At 40.7% G+C, this 21,596-nt stretch overlaps 1 protein-coding gene across 2 annotated transcripts in view; it reads left to right on the forward strand.

Annotated features, from left to right (window-relative positions):
• Positions 1-21,596, forward strand: part of LOC129834321 (ALK tyrosine kinase receptor-like) — a 733,537-nt gene that overhangs the window by 427,231 nt on the left and 284,710 nt on the right. For both annotated transcript variants that reach the window (XM_055899197.1, XM_055899198.1), the window contains exon 4: positions 19,745-19,949. In XM_055899197.1, coding sequence (XP_055755172.1) covers positions 19,745-19,949 — 205 coding nt within the window. The remainder of the gene's footprint in view (positions 1-19,744; positions 19,950-21,596) is intronic.

Genomic DNA, 21,596 nt, shown 5'->3' on the forward strand with positions numbered 1-21,596 from the left:
CATGCTTCTGCTCCTATGAGCTACTTGAAACTTAAGTCACAACACATAGACATTGACATATGTCGTGACGTGACTATCATTAATGTGATGACTGTTATTTCATTGAATAATTAACTATGTTTAATTATTACGTGATTAAATTAATCATGTAACAATTAACTCATTAGCAATCCTGGGGCATCACAGAAAAGGTTTGTTGAATGAGTTACCTTTTCCCAAATTAACTCAAAAATATATCAGAATATATAGTTGTCATCCGTTAATCATTATTACTCCATACCAGTCTCATTTTGATGTCGTTGAACTTGTAAATCTACACAAACCCTAGTCTAAATGATGATTCAGCGATACACAATTGGCTTATTTATTTATTTACTAACTAACCACACAGGAATACATAACACACACAGTATAGGTTGAATTGATTACTAACGTAATGTAATGAAAAGTCCCTAGTGGACTAACCCGATATGATGGCTTGTTACACAATGGAAACGGTTGGGGAAAGAAAGAGCGGGAGACAGAGAGGGGACCCATCGTATATAGGGTTGGAAATCTATACTCATGGGAATGTGAATACTTTGAACGTACACATGAATACACATGAACGACCGCTCATTCGAAAATAATTGCAATGTATATATTTACGCTTGTATGTCTTTGTCGTTTCTCTCTGTTGAAATCGCCCGGTCCATCTATGGGGAGTTGTTCGACAGAAGTCTCTGGTTTGTCCACTAGAGGTCACAATGTCCTTTGTAGTTGTATTAGGCCTCTTTGTCTCGGAGTAATCGTTAGTATGGATCCTTCAGATGTACCACACGGTGGTGAGAGGGAAATGTTCTTCCCCTCTCGCCTTCGTTAGACTCGATTCTTCAAATGTTACACACGCGGTGGTCTTTGGTTGAGTTTACCAAAGTACTTAAACAGCTGCAGACTGAATGTTCCAATGTAGTCTTTATATTCTCCACTTGAGAGTTTGAGTCTTACCATTTTTGGTCTGGAAGTTTTAAACCATTTCAAAGTGTGGATGATCCTCACATTCTCAATGGTTGATTATTCAGGGTACAGCTAGGACCATTTTACACACCGGCAGGTTTTGGTCTTTAGAGATTTTCTTCTTCACTCATGTGGAGTTTCTAACCATTTTGTCCTTTATAAGCACTCTGGCAAAAGGGGTGTTTCATCCTTTTTGGCATAATGTCTGAGCTCATGTGGGTTACTGACTTTGTAAAACTTTACATGACAACAATTATCTCATTTAGAAGGCCCAAATCACATTGCTATCTTTCCACAAATAGTTTCATATTTAATAATATACGTTTTACAACAGATGTAAATTTGAAAACTGGGACATAAACATTTGTAGAGTTACAATTATCTTTCTAAACCATCTTTAATGACATCACAAAACAAATTATATGACATGATTATTGTTTGGATCCCCACCAACCAATTACCACCTTCTTTATCTTATAAATATTGTTTCATTATCCACTTTTGAATGTTGGAGTTTGTGGCAGATTCTCTCAACACAATTGTTACGCACGCCTCTTGGAGGAGGGAACGCAACACCCTGCTACACTCAACTCCCCGTGGAGTAAAATAGGTATGTGACTGTAGGTCCGGGTAAGGACGATAGAGGCAGATAATATTACCGTTTACAGGGAATTTATTCTTCCTTCAAATGGTAATTTGGGGAAAAGAGGCTGGACAGAACCAAAGCAAACAAAGTAAAAGTTAAAGAGCCCCCTCTCCTACCTACCCACTACTTACTTATTCTTAACGCCTCCTGGCATGCTAACCAAAATACAGGGGGGGTGGTCCGCCCAGGTCTTACCTAGTGTGCATAGTCAGAGTACATACTATGGGTATATGTATGCCCGCAGGCCTCTTGCTAAACACTCCCAAGGTGCCTTCCCCTTCCCCCCTGGGAACAAAAACAGAATAATTACTAACGTAAAATTAACAATTTCGATAATAGAAAACACAGTCCTTTTGACATACACATACCTCTGCAAGACCAGCTACAAAATACTTTACAGCAAATTATACAGACCAAAAACGAAACACAGGACATACAAAGAAGCTCTCTTTTTCCTAACAAAGGAACACTGTTTTTTCAAGCTGCAGAAGGAGTCGGTAATTATAGACAGTTGTATCCCCTGACGAGAGGGCGGGGTCAGAGTGCCAATCTGCAATGGGGCCGACCAATCAGCTGCTTGGAATCCAGGAAGCCATCCTGAAACACACACAAACAAACCCAAAACAGCACAGAAACTGGGGAACGTAACATACATCAGATTCCTTTGTTTAATACTGCAGGACCAGAGATAGAAAGTTTACGACCGGTCGTTAAAGTCATAGGACCGACCCACTACCCCTCCCTGCCTCTCTGGTGGGAGAGAGGGGGGTCTCTCTTTGACCATTTACCCGGGAGGGAAATTCATAACACAAAGAACACACACACATGTGTATAAGCAGTGAAACACACTGTGTCAACACACATTCGAAATCATACTTGACCACATTTCACGTGTTTACTCATTTGCCAAATCTACTCTGCTGAAGAGAAATTGAACCTAAACAAGTCTGACCAGAAATGCTATGGTACAGATAAGTAATTCTTAGTGCAGATATGTTTGCATCACCATACAGTACTTTTGGTTGTGGAGCTGTCTATGCCCTGAAGAATATGATGGAACATTTGTGTAATAACACATGAATTACACATTAATAGCATGTATTAGACATTATTTTGCATATATCATGCAGCTGCTACATGATACACAGTTCATGATGGGGGTTTCAAAGCACATTAGTGTATAATTCTTGTTTAGGTGCATTTACAGATGAATAGCAATGGTATGTATCATCGAGATGAGAGAACATGCTGTGGGGTGGGAAAAAGTGAGTTTAAGAGATCAATTGGATGGATTGGAGAGATTCTACAGAGGTTAAGTGTGTGTCTGTGTGTGCATGCATGCGCACGCGTGTGTGTGTGTGAAAAAGAGATAGTGAGTAGAGGGTTTTCTGGAGAGGGTGTGTATGAGTGAGAAAGAGAGAGTTGGATGGGAGAGAATCCGATGCGTTTGGTTGCAAGCGTGAGGGAGAGAGGAAGACTTTTTTTTTTTTACATTTATTTAACTAAGCAAGTCAGTTAAGAACAAGTTATGATTTACAATGACAGCCTAGAAACAGTGGGTGAACTGCCTTGTTCAGGGGCAGGATGACATTTTTTACCTTGTCGGCTCAGGGATTTGATCTAGCAACCTTCCGGTTACTAGTCCAACGCTCTAACCACTAGACTACCTGCTGTCCCAAGGTATTAGGTGAAGGTATTACCACTGTGTCTTCTCCTAATGTAACTTAATCAAGTAGATTTCCCTGCCTCCAGGGACGCGCTCCACAGGATTTCAAAAGCCATTCTCGGGGGAATTATCAACACGCAACATCTCTTCGCATTTTCCCTCATCCTCCTCCTCTCCCATTCCCATGAAATGACCATGCCGGCGTTCCTTGGCCTGGGATCTGTTGCTGTGAGGGATTTGCAGGGGCCCTCTGGTGTGTTTCCGGCTCGGAGGTTCCACTAATTTATGGATTCATTCCTTTTTGTCTCAACTACAAAGGCTGTGGTGTCCCAATTCTTTATATATTTCCTGGTTGTTGGATCTTGCTCCCGCTTCCCCCTTAGTTGAGCCACTATCATTGCTCATTTGTCAGTGCCACTGCATGCGAATGGTCTTCTAATGCAGTTTTTCCCCATCAATGTTTCAAATTAACATTTAAATGGACGTATAGGCAACGCTTGTGACAGAAGCCAGTACAATCTAGACTGTTCCATGATCTTCCTTTGTTGTCACATTGCACTTTGCTTTGATAGGGAAATGGTCTGAACTCATTTCATGTTTAAAAAAGCCTCTACTTTTTCCATTCTCAGCTCAAAATCAATGAGAGGGGGGTAGGGTAAAGTTTTGCCCAACTACTTTGGGATTCGCACTTGGATAATCTAAGCCAAACCTAGGCCAGGCAAGAATATTACCTATTGATTTTTTTGCAGTTTGTAGCTAAAGTAAAATGATACAGAAATAAGCCTCTCCTTGGTCCTATTCCCACCATTCTCTGGCCGAGTGCAAGGCATATTGACCTACCGGCCTGGCACTGCCCACAGCCTATATGGCATCTCTCACGGAATTAAGGAAACAGTGTTGACACTCGCCTCCATCAGCAAATGCGATAAACAACGCTGCTAAATCAGTCAGTTAGGCCGGCGCTAGCCCCCTCAGGCAAATGCTGCACTTGCTAACCCTCTTTAAATCCCTGTTAAAAACTCTCTGTTGACTCCCTGGCAGATTTTGCATGTTAATAGTCTCTACCCTCCTTTTTCCTCCACCTCCTCCACCTCACTTCCACTCAGGCACGTACACACACTGATCCATAAAACGCAGGCATGAATTTGAGTAATGAAAATGAAAACAGTTGATGTGTTGTCGGTTCATTGGACAGTATACGTAAACTCCCTTATGTTCTAGCTACACCTGTTACTTTCTTTACCCTTTTTTCTCTCTCTTTCTAAGTTAATCATAAAGTATAACTCTGCTGGAACTTGTCTGTTTATTGCAAGGCAATTTGGTTTATGTCATGATTTCTGGATACTTTGTGTGTTACAGTTGAAGTTTACACAGGCTTTTGCAGTTCTGCCCACACATTTTCTATGGGATTGAGGTCAGGGCTTTGTGATGGCCACTCCATTACCTTGACTTTGTTGTCCTTAAGCCATTTTGCCACAACTTTGGAAGTATGCTTGGGGTCATTGTCCATTTGGAAGACCCATTTGAGACCAAGCTTTAACTTCCAGACTGATATCTTGAGATGTTGCTTCAATATACTAACATAATTGTCCTTCCTCATGATGCCATCTATTTTGTAAAGTGCACCAGTCCCTCCTGCAGCAAAGCACCCCCACAACACGATGCTGCCACCCCCGTGCTTGATGGTTGGGATGGTGTTCTTCGGCTTGCAAGCACCCCCCTTTTTCCTCCTAACATAATGATGGTCATTATGGCAAAATTGTTCTATTTGTGTTTCATCAGACCAGAGGACATTTCTTCAAAAAGTACGATCTTTGTTCTCATGTGCAGTTGCAAATCGTAGTCTTCTTCCTTGCTGAGCGGCCTTTCAGGTTATGTTGATATAGGACTCGTTTTACTCTGGAAATAGATACTTTTGTACCTGTTTCCTCCACATCTTCACAAGGTCCATTTCTGTTGTTCTGGAATTGATTTGCACTTTTTGCACCAAGTACATTCATCTCTAGGAGACAGAACGCTTCTCCTTCCTGAGCGGTATGACGGCTGCATGGTCCCATGGTGTTTATACTTGCGTACTATTGTTTGTACAGATGAACGTGGTACCTTCAGGCGTTTGGAAATTGCTCTCAAGGATGAACCAGACTTGTGGAGGTCTACATTTCTGACTTCTTGGCTGATTTCTTTTGATTTCCCCATGATGTCAAGCAAAGAGGCACTGAGTTTGAAGGTAGGCCTAAAAGTACATCCACAGATAAACCTCCAATTGACTCAAATTATGTCAATTAGCCTATCAGAAGCTTTTACGGTAAAAGCACACAATGCAATTATGTTAGGTCAGCGCCTAGCCACAGAAAAACATACAGCCATTTTCCAACCGAGGAGAGATGTCACAAAACTCAGAAATGGTGTTATAAGTATTCACTTACCTTTGATGATCTTCATTGGAATTCACTCCCAGGAATCCCAGTTCCAAAATAATTGTTTGTTTTGTTCAATTAAGTCCATAATTTATGTCCAAATACCTCCTTTTTAGTCATGCGTTTAGTCCAGTAATCCAAATGTACAACGCGCGAGCGTTGACGAAAAGTCAAAAAGTTACATTACAGTTCGTAGAAACATGTCAAACGATGTATATAATCAATCTTTAGGATGTTTTTATCATAAATCTTCAATAATATTCCAACCGGACTATTCCTTTGTCTTTAGAAATGATAGAGAACGCAGCTCGCTCTTAAAGCCGCGCGCGTGAGACTTAGCTCATGGCATTCTGCCAGACACCTGGTTCAAACAGCTCTTATGCGCGCCCCCTTCACAGTACAAGCCTGAAACAAGGTTGTAACGGCTGTTAACATCTAGTGGAAGACTTAGTAAGTGCAATCTGACCCCGTTTACACTGTATATTGGATAGGCAAAGACTTGAAAACATACAAACCTCAGATTTCCTACTTCCTGGTTGGATATTGTCTCAGGTGTTTTGCGTGCCATATGAGTTCAGTTATACTCACAGACATGATTAAAACAGTTTTTAGAAACTTCAGAGTGTGTTCTATCCAAATCTACAATCTCTATGCATATTCTAGCTACTGTGCCTGAGTAGCACGCAGTTTACTCTGGGCACCTTATTCATCCAAGCTACTCAATACTGCCCCCCAGTCCCAAAGAAGTAAAACACTGTTTCCCATGATTTTTCAATGAACCATAAACAATTACTGAACATGCACCTGTGGAATGGTCGTTAAGACACTAAGAGCTTACAAATGGTAGGCAATTAAGTTCACAGTTATGAAAACGTAGGACACTAAAGAAGCCTTTCTAATGACTCTGAAAAACACCAAAAGAAAGATGCCCAGTGTCCCTGCTCATCTGCTTGAACGTGCTTTAGGCATGCAGCAAGGAGGCATGAGGACTGCAGATGTGGCCAGGGCAATAAATTGCAATGTCTATACTGTGAGACGCCTAAGACAGCTCTACAGGGAGACAAGATAGACAGCTGACTGTCCTTGCAGCGGCATACCACGTGTAACAACCTCTGCACAGGATCGGTACATCCGAAAATCACACCTGCGAGACAGGTACAGGATGGCAACAACAACTGCTTGAGTTACACCAGGAACGCGCAATAGGCTGAGAGAGGCTGCACTGAGGGCAGTTCCTCACCAGACATCACCGGACTATGGGCACACACCCACTGTCGCTGGATCAGACAGGATTGGCAAAAAGTGCTTTTCACCGACGAGTCGCTGTCTTGTCTCACCAGGGGTGATGGTCGGATTCGCGTTTATCATCGAAGGAATGAGCGTTACGAGGCCTGCACTCTGGAGCAGGATCAATTAGGAGGTGGCGGGTCCGTCAGGGGCAGTGTGTCACAGCATCATCGGACTGAGCTTGTTGTCATTGCAGGCAATCTCAATGCTGTGTATTACAGGGAAGACATCCTCCTCCCTCATTTGGTATTCTTCCTGCAGGCTCATCCTGACATGACCCTCCAGCATGACAATGCCACCAGCCATACTGCTCGTTCTGTGTGTGATTTCCTGCAAGACAGAAATGTCAGTGTTCTGCCATGGCCAGTGAATAGCCCAGATCTCAATCCCATTGAGCACATCTGGAACCTGTTGGATCGGAGGGTGAGGGCTAGGGCCATTCCCCCCTGAAATGTCCGGGAACTTGCAGGTGCCTTGGTGGAAGAGTGGGGTAACATCTCACAGCAAGAACTGGCAAATCTGGTGCAGTCCATGAGGAGAAGATGCACTGCAGTACTTAATGCAGCTGGTGGCCACACCAGATACGGGCTGTTACTTTTGATTTTGTATATATATTTTTATTACTCTATTTCCCATGCAGGTACAGTTCAAGAGAATATTGTTTGTCGATTACTCTCACATTGAACATTACTGTTGGTTTTCATAATGGGGTCCCACTGAACTTCCAGCCATCCAGTTTTTTGTACTACTCATCATAAATTACATCTGAATTCTGACAGATAACAGCTTGGGTTAGAGTGATGACATTTGACCTTTAACTTCTTATGGCTGCAAGGGGCAGTATTGAGTAGCCAGTTAAATCGTGCGTAAATCGTGAATTAATTCTCTGAGTGAAACAGAACTCTTTCTGCAGCACATTTCCTGACCAGGAAGTGGAATGTCAGAAATCGATGCTCTGTTCAACTTCATGCCTATACATGTGCAATGAACGTAGGAATCTACGTACACTTCATACACCTTCCCCTGGTTGTCAAGAGGCGGTGAGAGAAGAAATTTCGTGTCTATCTTGGTCTGAGGTGGAATTAAAGCTCTTTGTATGACGTGACCGTCCATTTCCTGTTTCTGGAGCGCGCGAAAGAGGACATGGATTTGCCTTCTGTTTAGCTGTCGTTATGGACGACTAACATCTCCGGTTTAGATTTTATTTGATACATGTGACCATATCATTGTAAAGTATGTTTTTTCAATATAGTTTAATCAGATTATTGAAATTTTTTCGGGAGTTTTGCCGTGTTCCGTTCTCTTACTTTGTTGACGTTGGAGAGATCCGTGCCACTTGGCAAGTGCCCATGCTAAATCAAGAGGGAAATTTGCCGTTCCAGATCCAAACAACAACTGTTCTGGACAAAGGACACCTGTCCAACATTCTGACGGAAGATCACCAAAAGTAAGAAACATTTTATGATGCTATTTCTAATATCTGTCGTGCATGTGAACTGGTCGTCGGCGCCCAAGTGTTTCTGGCTATTGTGGCTACGCTAATATAACGCTATATTGTGTTTTCGCTGTAAAACACTTGATAAATCGGAAATATTGTCTGGAATCACAAGATGCCTGTCTTTCAATTGCTGTACACTATGTATTTTTCAGAAATGTTTTATGATGAGTATTTAGTTATTTGGCGTTGGTGTCTGTAATTTTTCTGTCTGCTTTCGGTGCAATTTCTGACTGTAGCTGCAATGTAAACTATGATTTATACCTGAAATATGCACATTTCGAAAAAAACATATGCTATACAATAAATATGCTATCAGACTGTCATCTGATGAGGTTGTTTCTTGGTTAGTGGCTATTTATATCTTTATTTGTCCGAATTTGTGATAGCTACTGATGGAGTCAAAAACTGATGGAGTAATAAAAGTGGTGTCTTTTGCTAACGTGGTTAGCTAATAGATTTACATATTTTGTTGAGATGTGTACCTTTCATATGCTGTATTGGACTTGTTAATGTGTGAAAGTTAAATATTTAAAAAATATATATTTTGAATTTCGTGCCCTGCACTTGAAGTGGCTGTTGTCATAAATGTACCAACGTCGGGCTTGCACGCCAAACAGGTTAATCATGAGAATATTCTCTTTCTAATTATATAAGACTGGGCAGTGTATCTTGTTGTCATCAAACGCTAGACCAGAAATAGTCAGAAGTTGCCCTTTTTTTACTACTTCCTCGTTATGCTGACATAAGCACACTTGGCACTATCGAGATGTGGACGTTTACTTTCTACACAAGTTGTTATTTTTCAGTTTCGTCCTAAGAACAGATTGTAGTGGTAAAATAAAAAGGGTTACATTTTTTTTGCCATTTAGGCTAAATGAAATTCTAAGCATCACTCCAGTCAAAACAGGCTCTGCGAACGTTTGATTCCATTCATTTGCAATGGGCTCACGCTAGTGTTCCAGCTTAGCCAATGTTCTTTAGCCATTTTCAGTTTTGGGTGAATTTTGACTTGTTCTATTGTCCAGCCTACTCCTGTGTTTGTTCATGGTAGATCAACAATGTTAAATAACGGACCCATGTATAGAGCACATTACCAACCACAGTAGATCGAATGTTAACCTGTCTAGGATCAGCGTGCCGCTAGCGGCCCCCCCCCCCCCCCCACTGAAAAACCAGTGCCACGAAATTCCAAAAAAATATTTTTTTAAAATATTTAACTTTCACACATTAAAGTCCAATACAGCTAATGAAAGACACAGATCTTGTGAATCCAGTCAACATGTCCGATTTTTAAAATGTTTTACAGGGAAGACACAATATGTAAAGATGTACATCTATTACCTAAAAACACATTAGCATAATCCACCATCTTTTATTTGTCCACCAACACCAGTAGCCATCACCAATTCGGCTAAACTAAGATATTTATAGCCCCTAACCAACAAAAAAACTCATTAGATGACAGTCTGATAACATATTTATGGTATGGGATAGGTTTTGTTAGAAAAAAGTGCATATTTCAGGTAGATGGCATAGGTTACAATTGCACCCACCGTCACAAATGGAATAGAAAAACTACTTAGAGCAACGTGTTTACCTACTTACTAATCATCAAACATTTCGTAAAAATACACAGCATACACGAATCGAAAGACACAGATCCTGTGAATACAGACAATATTTCAGATTTTCTAAGTGTCTTACAGCGAAAACACAATAAATCGTTATATTCGCATAGCACATAGCACATAGCAGCCCAGCATTGATTCTAGCCAAAGTGAGCGATAAAAGTCAACATCGCCAAAAGATATTAATTTTTTCACTAACCTTCTCAGAATTCTTCCGATGACACTCCTGTAACATCATATTACACAATCCATATAGAGTTTGATCGCAAATGTTTATATTTAGCCACCAAAATCATGGTTAGACAATGTGAAATGTAGACAAGCTGGTCAGAAAAATGTCCTTGCGCCACTTAGACAGTGATCTACTCTTATACATAAATACTCATAAACGTGGCTAAAAAATATAGGGTGGACAGGGATTGATAGACAATTTAATTCTTAATACAATTGCGGAATTACATTTTTTTATTTATCCTTACTTTTCAATACAGTTTGCGCCAAGCGAAGCTACGTCAAAAAACATGGCGTCCTAAGCCACTAAAATGTTTCGACAGAAACACGATTTATCATAATAAAAATGTCCTACCTTGAGCTGTTCTTCCATCAGTATCTTGGGCAAAGGATCCTTTCTTGGGAGTAATCGTCTTTTGGTGGAAAGCTGTCCTCTTGCCATGTGGAAATGCCAACTGAGTTCGGGATGAACTGAAAAGCGTGCCCGGCTATTCACATCGTTTCAAAAATAAATGTCCCAAAATCGCACTAAACGGATATAAATTGCTATAAAACGCTTTAAATTAACTACCTTATGATGTTTTTAACTCCTATAACGAGTGAAAAGATGACCGGAGAAATATAACAGGCTAAACTAACGCTTGGAACAGGAGCGGGTCGGTGTCCAGCACGCGCGTTACGCACCAAGGAAAGACTTGCTAGCTACAGGGTTTTTTAATTTATAGGGCCTGTGAACGCGCAATCGACCCCATTGGAATCGTCATCACGTAAAGGCATCCAGGGGAAGACGTAAGAAGTGTCCGTATAGTCATAGCAATAACAGTGCCCTTTTAACTGACTTCAGAACAGTGGCCAACATTTCTCAAATCTGACTCCATGTCAGGGAAATTGCTGTAGAATGGGCTCTGTTCCACTTAGAGACAAAATTTCAACTCCTATAGAAACTATAGACTGTTTTCTATCCAATAATAATAATAATATGCATATTGTACGATCAAGGATTTTGTGGGAAGCCGTTTCAAAAATTACCCAATTAGCATAAATAGTCTAAACAGCGCCCCCATCCCCAACAGGTTAATGCAATCGCCGTGTTAGAATTCAAAAAATAACTTCATTACAACATCCAGCTTAGTTATAGCGAGAGAGTGCCCAAAATCTGGGCGCAAACTAATAGTACACATGTTCCGACAGATATATGAAATAGCATCATAAAATGGGTCCTACTTTGATGATCTTCCATCAGAATGTTGTACAAGGGGTCCTTTGTCAGGAACAATAGTTGTTTGGTTTTAGAATGTCCTCTTCTCCAGTCAATTAGCACGGAAACCTAGCAAAGTGGCACGAAGCTCTCCTTCGTGAACAAACGCAGACAAAGCAACACGCCTAATGTCCCGAAAAAATTTCAATAATCTAATAAAACTAGATTGAAAAAACATACTTTACGATGATATTGTTACATTTATCAAATAAAATCAAAGCCGGATATATTCAGAAGGCAATACCAGGTCCCTTCTCGCGCGTTCCAGAAAACAGGAAATTGGTGACACGTCATGCCAAGAGCTCTTATTCGACCTCAGATCAAGTTATACACTCCATTTCTTCTCTCACTCCCTATTGACATCTAGTGGAAGGCGTATGAAGTGCATGTATACTAATACATATCAAGCACAATTATAGGCAGGCCCTAGAACAGAGCATCGATTTCAGATTTTCCACTTTCTGACAGGAAGTTTGCTGCAAAATGAGTTCTGTTATACTCACAGATATAATTCAAACGGTTTTAGAAAGTAGAGAGTGTTGTCTATCCAATAGTAATAATAATATGCATATTGTACGAGCAAGAATTGAGTACGAGGCCATTTGAAATGGGCACCTTTTATCCAGGCTACTCAATACTGCCCCTGCAGCCCAAACAGGTTAAACCATTTTGAATTTAGGCTGTAACACAACAACATGTAGAATAAGTCAAGGGGTATGAATACTTTCTGAAGACACTGTATGTGAGTTTATGAAGATTCAAATTTCATTGCAATAATTGTATCTATCAGTAAATACATATTTGCAACAGATCATATGGTTTATTTAGCTGAAATATCTTCTATTGATTGGGGTAGCAGAAGGATTAGTGGTATCAATATCCTAGATGCAATCTCCTGCCGTTGTTCTCTTGAGCAATGCCCTCCCACAAAGGCTCCAGGGGTGCTGCACTGCGGCCGACTGGGGGGGGTGATATTTTGACTTACAATAACCGACGTGGACCTCAAATAACTGTGTACTTACACAAATTCCAATTGCCGGTTATTATCAGACTTAATTATGATTATCAAGGTTGCAACTACAAAGTTAAAGGTCTTGGAGGATTCAATTCATTAAACAGGGCATCTTTTCTACTCAGCTAATTTAATTTGGACTAATTCTTCTCATTCTCCTTGTTGTTTTTAAAGGGCCAATCTGGGATTCAACAACAACAACAAAATTCGATGTTTTAGGTATTTTGGGGTAAAGCAGTTGAACTAAGCTCAGGAGGTATTATAAGTTATATTTGTCAAGAATCAATGGCTAGCTATTTATCGTTGATTTGAAACGTAAAAAAAAAATGATGTACCAATCCCAGATTGCCCTTTTAAATAAATATTGAATCTCTACCAGTGATGATTCAACAACACCTGCAAAACTTAGTGCAAGTGCACATGCTCAGTCAATTCAATAGAGAGAAAGAGCTGCTAAGAGAACTGACTCATGTGACATTGCTTTTGAATGTTGATGTAAGATAGAGATGTGAGAGTTTCCATGGGCTATAAAGTGTTCAGGGCAAGATTAGGGCATGCAGCAATACATGTTCAATACAGCTATTGTCTCGCTACCACACTAATTTTTTATTTTTTATTTTTTTTATTTTACCATTATTTGACCAGGTAAGTTGACTGAGAACACGTTCTCAGTTACAGCAACGACCTGGGGAATAGTTACAGGGGAGAGGAGGGGGATGAAAGAGCCAATTGTAAAATTGTAATGATGCTCATGTTCCACTATCATAAGCACTCTTGTATCACAACATTACTACTACTGAAGCTATACAATCACAATGTACCTCCACTTCAGCTACCACTATAACTACTGCTGATGAACAGTGGTATGTATTCATAGATCCCAAGGGAAGCCAGGCTTCCCCCAAAAAAATATCAAGAAAAAAATAAATATATATATTACATAATTTGTCCTTAGTTTCTCCGTGTTTCATAATTTTCCCTGAATATATTTCACAGGAGAAAGCATCAGAGTGAGAAAAACAGCACCCCTCTGTCTCTGTTACATTTTATCAATTTACAAGATGCTCTTATCCAGAGTGACTTACATTAGTGCATGCATGCTTTTTGTACTGCCCCCCCTGTGGGCATCAAACACACAATCCTGGCGTTGCAAGCGCCACGTTCTACCGACTGAGCCACACAGAACCTGTATATGTAGCCCATCTATCTGATCCTGTCTGGTCAAAAAGAGTATGATATTGTTGCCACGGTAGCATTGAATGCAGGAGAAGCCAGCGAGCATTTGGCCTCCCTTGATAAAGTAACTATACACTAATAGCCAATCAGCATTGAGCTAAACTGAGTGAGCTCAACTGTAAATGGTCCTGATCCACGAACTTAAAGTGTTAAGGGAAGCCAGTTTGGATTTGGCTTCACACCAATCACATCACATCAAAAGCCAAACGTCATTGACAGAAAAAAACTTGTATTGTTGCACCTCGTTGTGTTGTCATCCGGTGGCTTGCTAGTTTGCTAAAATTAGTAATTTCCTAAATTAGCCATGGGTGGAGATAGGGATTTGGACTTAATTGTCCATACAGGCCAATGATTATAATGGTCACTCTGTTCCAACCATAAATTCATACATTGTGCCACTGGCCTGAGAGGATGGAAATTCAGTACTTACCTAGATGTAGTAGGCTAATGTTAATTAGCTGGCTAATTGTTGCCCATGAAAGGAAGTTAGGCTAACGGGCATTCATTTTTGCCAGGTAGCCTAGGACAACAAAAAACTAAAAGTGTGTACTGTATGACAGAGTCATAGACTGTTTGAGGTAACATGAAAGAGAGGAGGATGGCATTGGCGTTTCTCTACAAGTAGGGTGAGTCAACATGTTTTTTTCTACTTACGCGCACACTCACACACATAGAAATCAGTCACATGGACAGAAACATGATATTCAAATCAAATCAAACTTTATTTGTCACATGCGCCGAATACAACAAGTTTAGACCTTACCGTGAAATGCTTACTTACAAGCCCAACAGTGCAGTTCAAGAAGAGTTAAGAAAATATGTACCAAATTAACTAAAGTAAAATGTTATAAAAAGCAACGCAATAAAATAACAATAACGAGGCTATATACAGGGGGTACCGGTACCAAGTTGCGGTAACTTTCCGGGGTTCTAAATCAATAGTTTAGTTGTCCGAAAATGTCGGAAACATTACCTTGCTTGACCATGCTGTAGGTCATGTAACTTTTTATTATGTGCAATAGGCTTTGTGAACTCCATGGGACAGATGTTGCTCTCTGGTTTTGGTTTTGTGATGAAACAATGGTTTGGTTGAATGTATTATTCTTATTGTCTTGACCTTAGGCCTTTATATCACGATGTCAAGGCATATGAACTAATAGGCTATAGAGCAAACAACGCAATTATCCTCACACATACTGTAGGTTATAATATGGCTACTGTGCACATTAGAGCTAAATTAGAAATTGCCCCCAACAAAGTCCATTAACTGTGGCAAAATAGCCCAACTTACAAGAGCTTGCATGGCAAATGGACTCAAAATCTGTGGACATTGAGGGGTTCCCCTCAAGCAACAGACATGTAAGAATGTAATTCTTCCACAAAATGTCTTCCTCGACATAAACCAAAAACAACCATGTCTGTTTGATGGAAGTTGTAGACTTGTTGCAGCAGGACCAGACAACAGTTGGTGCTGGGTTCAATAATGGAAAAACTAAGATTTCTAACAAAATTGTACTTTGGTTAAGACCGGATCTGACACTAGCCCGATTACGGCATTCTATTTCATTTCACAGACTGATTACGTGCAGTAAAACTCAGTGTAAGTCTGGCTGAGCACAGCAGAACTCAAAGTTGATTGAACAGGTGGGGAAGACGGTGTTGTGTAAGCCCCCTTGAGTAATCGAATATACCTCGCTTAAGTAAATACCCAGCTCTATCAAAGAACACATTTCAAACATAAGCCTTCCCGTTTCTCTTGGACAAAAGGGTCTGCTCAACCATTCCTAGTGATGTTGCCGGAACTTCGGCATTAGCCGAAAAGCTTTTTTATGTTATGCAGGAATAATATTCTGGCATAGTTTAGTGTCATAAGCTATGCCAGAAGGGCAAAGATATCCGCTAATGGAATTCCAGTTTTCAACTTTGTAGTTTGCTGAAAAATCTGTGACCTGCTGATAATTGTAGTGAGCAGGTATTTCACCTCCGCGAGGAAGGAAACACTGAATGATACTTCCCTTTTAAGACTTAGTCCTGAAAGCAGCTTTGTATCAAATAACAGGAGGTTGTGGAGAATGTGTGTGGGCAGGCGGCGCCCGGAAAACGTTTTGGAAACATTCCGAGCATCAGCCTTCCTCCCTCAGACAAATTGTCTGGATCCTCTGAGCATTATACATCATTCAAATGGGAAGAGAGAAGCAAATTGAGGGCCTCTGATTTCGCCATCGTCCCTGGAAGCCTTTGGGGGACGATGGCCACCTTCAAAAAGAGATAACAGGAATGAACAACCTTTCTACTGTGCTCAGGACTATTTTATTCAAGTTGCTGGATTTCCATTGATTCGGGGCTAAATGTACATGTACAAAATGTTGTTCTCATTGGCCCTCTTGGTATTGTCATTGAGTTTCTTGTGGCAAACTCCAGAGGCAGAGAAAAAGTCTGCGGCAGAAAATAACCTCATTGAGTAATGTATCCGCAGGAAAATTCAAATGGATTGAAATATACAGCTGCATTATATGCACCCATAGAGATGTAGGATCTTGGTTTGATCATACTGTTGCAGGAGAACCTTCCTGTAATGCAGGAAATGTAAAGCTTGTATTGTATTTGAGGTTTAAAAAGACTTCTGACGTTTGTGATTTCCACTTTGAAATTTCAGACTTGATTTTCAACCTTGATGTATCAACCACAACAAAAATGTCCATTAAGTGTACTCCGCATAATAATTCACATTTCCTGTTGCTGCAGAATTACTTTCCTGCTGTAGAAAACTGGCTCAAATTAAGATCTTACACCTGTACTGCATTGTAACTTGTCACACCAATGATGAAACGAGAGAAACCTCTGCAGTATGTTGAGTGTAGAATTTCAGGCCCTGTCAGTCACTGAACCATGTGACCCAGAAGAGACACTGAGCGCTCCACATCAAAGGTTTCTCATTGGTTTGAAACAGGTTTTGATTGACAGTGCATGCTAATCCCACCCATTATGACATTAGAGGATTCATGTCTTCAATGCATCACCATCCACTTCTCATATGTTTCTGTGACAGATTTTTTTCACATGGCGTTGTCCGTGAGAGGTTGAAAGAGTGCACGTGACACACAATACATTCCATGTTCTTGTTAGTGTGGTGGATTTGATACATTGTGATACCACAGAAGCTAATGTCTTTTCCAAGCGAGTAGTAAATGCTCACTGGAAGTGACAAAATAATAAGACTACCAGCTAGAATCGTCGAAGGTCATACGTTTTAGGACACCTTTGTCAGATCTGTGAAACCAGGTGCCCGAGCAAGTTTCCTGCTCCATCCTCACCTCAGTGGAAAACAAAACAAACAATAATGTAACATTAAATCCTTGTTGGATTTCCCTATGAATATAAAAAACACATTCCTCAAATACAATACAAGCTTTACATTTCCTCCATTACAGGAAGGTTCTCCTGCAACAGTGTGATCAAACCAAGATCCTACATCTGTATGGGTGCATATAATGCAGCTCTATATTTCAATCCATTTGAATTTAGTTTTTGCTGTTGTTTTGCCAGTTTCCTCCTTCACCCTGACTTTTTATTGCTGCATTAAAGATGGATTTTCTTTTTTAAAGCGGAAAGTCTTTGTAGTTTCTTCCCCGCCGCTGTTTCTGGTGAACTTCCTGATTTGAAACGAGCTCAGTGAGTCTGTTAGAGAGTTGGGACATCATATCAAAGACTGTAGACACCGCTTTGATATAGCTCCACTGTAGGTCGTCTTCTTCTTCTTACGAAAAGAAATGGCCTAAGGCTGTCCTAATATGGACACTGTAATAGCCAGATGAATGGCCCTGTGACATTGTTCTCACATTTCAACCACGTCAAACCACGTCAAACTGAACATTATCATTTCAAAGTCAAGAGAATTCATTGTGTATTTATACTGTTGGTCTTTGCCAGAGGAAATAAAAATTATATCACAGTAGTCCTTTGTGTCTGGCATGTGATTGCATTATATTGGTTATAAAGTGCAGCTTTTAAAATACACTATGCGAGCGAAGATACTCTAATTCAGTTTTTATGAATAGCTTTCTCACACGACTTGTCTCACTTTGAAGAAGCTAACCTGAAGTAACCTCTAATTCTCATGCTGAAGTTAAAACCTAAAGAAGTCTATTCATGTTTTATAAGTATGTCTCACCATATATGATTAAAGAACATTTCAATAATAGAGCATAGCATATGTCCTGTATTCATGGTTTGATGGTGTACCTCGTTTTTATTTACCTTTATTTAAATAGGAAAGGCAGTTAAGAACAAATTCTTATTTTAAATGACGGCCTAGGAACAGTGGGTTAACTGCCTTGTTCAGGGGCAGAACGACTGCTTTTTACCTTGTCAGCGCAGGGATTTGATCTTGCAACCTTTCAGTTATAAATCCAACGCTCTAACCACTAGGCTATTACATTTAGTTCTACTCGTTCAAGTCAATTCTTATTTGTGTAGCTTTCAGATTAATCCTATAGAGCACTATATTTTATGGTGTTGTCTTGTTTAATTTTCTCTTTGCAATATTGAGGTTTTGTCTATAAAGGATGTAAATGAAATGTTTTCTCAATGGAACCATAATTGTTCATGAATAGATGAAAACATTATTTTGCTGGCAAATAATAAACAATATTGTGGAGCCTGAATTAGCCTGCATTTCAACTAGAAAATAAGCAAGGTCAGAAATGAACCGGCCACAGGACAGTTTGGGCAAATGCCAGATGATCTGGTCCATCTTTAGCCCAGTAGGCATATCTAAATTGTTCGTTTTTTGCACAGAATTATAATTATTTGGCCAATCATGGTGGCCCCGAGCAAAGAAATGGGCCGGTGTGGGAGCCACGAGGAAATGTTTTTACTTGTGTGAGGGTCTTCTGTGTTTGAAATGGTCCCAGTCCATCCCTGGGCAGGGTTGTCTTGTCCTATCCATCAAATGCAGTACCAATAACTGAGTCAATAGCCCTATGGTAGCAGTTTGTCCTCCATTATGGCAGACCAGTCATTGATTGGTATGAGTATCATGTAGCATTCATATTCATGTGGAACATTTGTTCTATCACTAACCATAACCATGACAGAAGCAGATGTCTTTATTATTTATTTATTTTTTATTTTACCGTTATTTTACCAGGTAAGTTGACTGAGAACACGTTCTCATTTGCAGCAACGACCTGGGGAATAGTTACAGGGGAGAGGAGGGGGATGAATGAGCCAATTGTAAACTGGGGATTATTAGGTGACCATGATGGTTTGAGGGCCAGATTGGGAATTGTTCCAGGACACCGGGGTTAACACCCCTACTCTTACGATAAGTGCCATGGGATCTTTAATGACCTCAGAGAGTCAGGACACCCGTTTAACGTCCCATCCGAAAGACGGCACCCTACACAGGGCAGTGTCCCCAATCACTGCCCTGGGGCATTGGGATATTTTTTTTAGACCAGAGGAAAGAGTGCCTCCTACTGGCCCTCCAACACCACTTCCAGCAGCATCTGGTCTCCCATCCAGGGACTGACCAGGACTAACCCTGCTTAGCTTCAGAAGCAAGCCAGTAGTGGTGTGCAGGGTGGTATGCTGCTGGCAATGTTTATGTTAATAATAACAGTAATAATATCTCCACTCCATGTCTTGCTCTGCAGCAACTACCCGTAGCCCTTTCCCTAGCCATTTCATGTAGATGGTAGTTGTTACATATTGCATCCACCTATCCAATATTTTAAGATCTACACAAGTGTCTAGCAAGTAGGGGCAAGGGATTCCCCTCAAAATAGAAAATATTGTCAAATCAATGATGAAGGATTGCAAGTATCAAATGACAGAGATAACAACTTTATATCTCTATCTCGCTCAGGTCAGTTTCTGTGGGTGAATGACTCTGCATTGGCCGGTCCCTGGGTCCTGAGCCCCTGGCTGTGGGGAGGTCGGGACCCCTGCGGGCTGGACATGGCCGTGTTCCTGCACCCCCAGAAGAGCGGACGCTACACAGTGTGGCTCATCGAGAGGGACAAACATCCGCTAACCCTCCTGTCCACTGACACACTGCCGCGCATCACAGGGTAAGCAGGCCTTCATTTTCATTCATTTTTTCAAAGAGAATGTAACTTTTATTTACAGATACAAGATAGAAATATAGATGGGCAGATAGATGAGAGAGATATTGCACAGGAAGTGCGTGGCGGAACGGGGCATCAAACCGCTGCCTCCAGGACCATATAGTGCCGTGAAAAAGTATTTGGCCCCTTTCTGATTTTCTCTATTTTTGCAAATAATTTATACTGAATGTTAGTATATCTTCAACCAAAACCTAATATTAGATAAAGGGAACCTGAGTTTACAAATAACAAAAAAAAATGATACATATTTTATTTATTTCATTAAGAAAGTTACGCAACACCCAATTCCCATGTGTGGAAAAGTAATTGCCCTCTTACACTAAATAACTGGTTGTGCCACCTTTAGCTGCAATGACTGCAACCAAACGCTTCCTGTAGTTGTTGATCAGTCTCTCACATCGCAGTGGAGGAATTTTGGCCCACTCTTGCATGCAGAACTGCTTTATCTCAGTGACATTTGTGCGTTTTCAAGCATTAACTGCTCGTTTCAAGTCCTGCCACAACGTCTCAATTGGGATTAAGTCTGGACTTTGACTAGGCCATTCTAAAACTTCAAATGTGTTGCTTTTTAACTATGTTCATGTAGACTTGATTGTGTGTTTTGGATCATTGTCTCGCTGCATGACCCAGCTGCGCTTCAGCTTCAGCTCACACACGGATGGCCTGACATTCTCCTGTAGAATTCTTTGATACAGAGAAGAATTCATGGTTCCTTGAAAATTGAGACAAGTCATCCAGGTCCTGAGGCAGCAAAGCATCCCCAAACCATCACACTACCACCATGCTTGATGTTTACGCTGTGTCTTTATTAATAATTTTCATCCTGTGCCCACACACTTCTAATTCTGAAAAGGGTTAGGGTTAGGGTTACCTGTAAAGGTGGTTGCACTGGTAGTAGTTGTAGGTTGTTATACAGTACCCAAGACCAGTGAGTTAATTTGACCATTGGAAAAAGAGCTACTGTGTAAATACTGCAATGCGGGTATGATTGTATTGAGCCCTTGGCCTATGTAAACACAAACATTCATGCACACGTACAAGCAAATGTCTGGTAGCTGGGGTATGCAGAATAATTCAACCGCAACATACAGACCTTAAAACACAAACTAATCACAGGGAAATCACAACAAAAAAATTGCATTGATGCCCTTTACTAGAGGTGTTTTCATCTATCCTCCAATGTGTGTGTGTGTGTGTGTGTGTGTGTGTGTGTGTGTGTGTGTGTGTGTGTGTGTGTGTGTGTGTGTGTGTGTGTGTGTGTGTGTGTGTGTGTGTGTGTGTGTGTGTGTGTGTGTGTGTGTGTGTGTGTGCTTGCATGTATCTAAGACAGGGCTCTCCAACTCTGTTCCTGGAGAGCCTACCTTTTTCACTTCAACCTCAGTTATAACTAACCTTATTCAATTTATCACCCAGCTAATTATTAGAATCAGGTGCGCTAGATTAGAGTTGGACTGAAAACGTACAGGACAGTAGCTCTCCAGGAACAGGGCTGGAGAGCACTGATGTAAGAGCATGTGCATGTCTGCATGACTTCTGTGTGTATCCAGCGTATCATGTGCTGGATCGAAAAAACAAAGAAATGTGGTTTTC

The sequence above is a fragment of the Salvelinus fontinalis genome, chromosome 35 (genome assembly GCF_029448725.1).
Source record: "Salvelinus fontinalis isolate EN_2023a chromosome 35, ASM2944872v1, whole genome shotgun sequence".
Lineage (NCBI taxonomy): Eukaryota > Metazoa > Chordata > Actinopteri > Salmoniformes > Salmonidae > Salvelinus > Salvelinus fontinalis.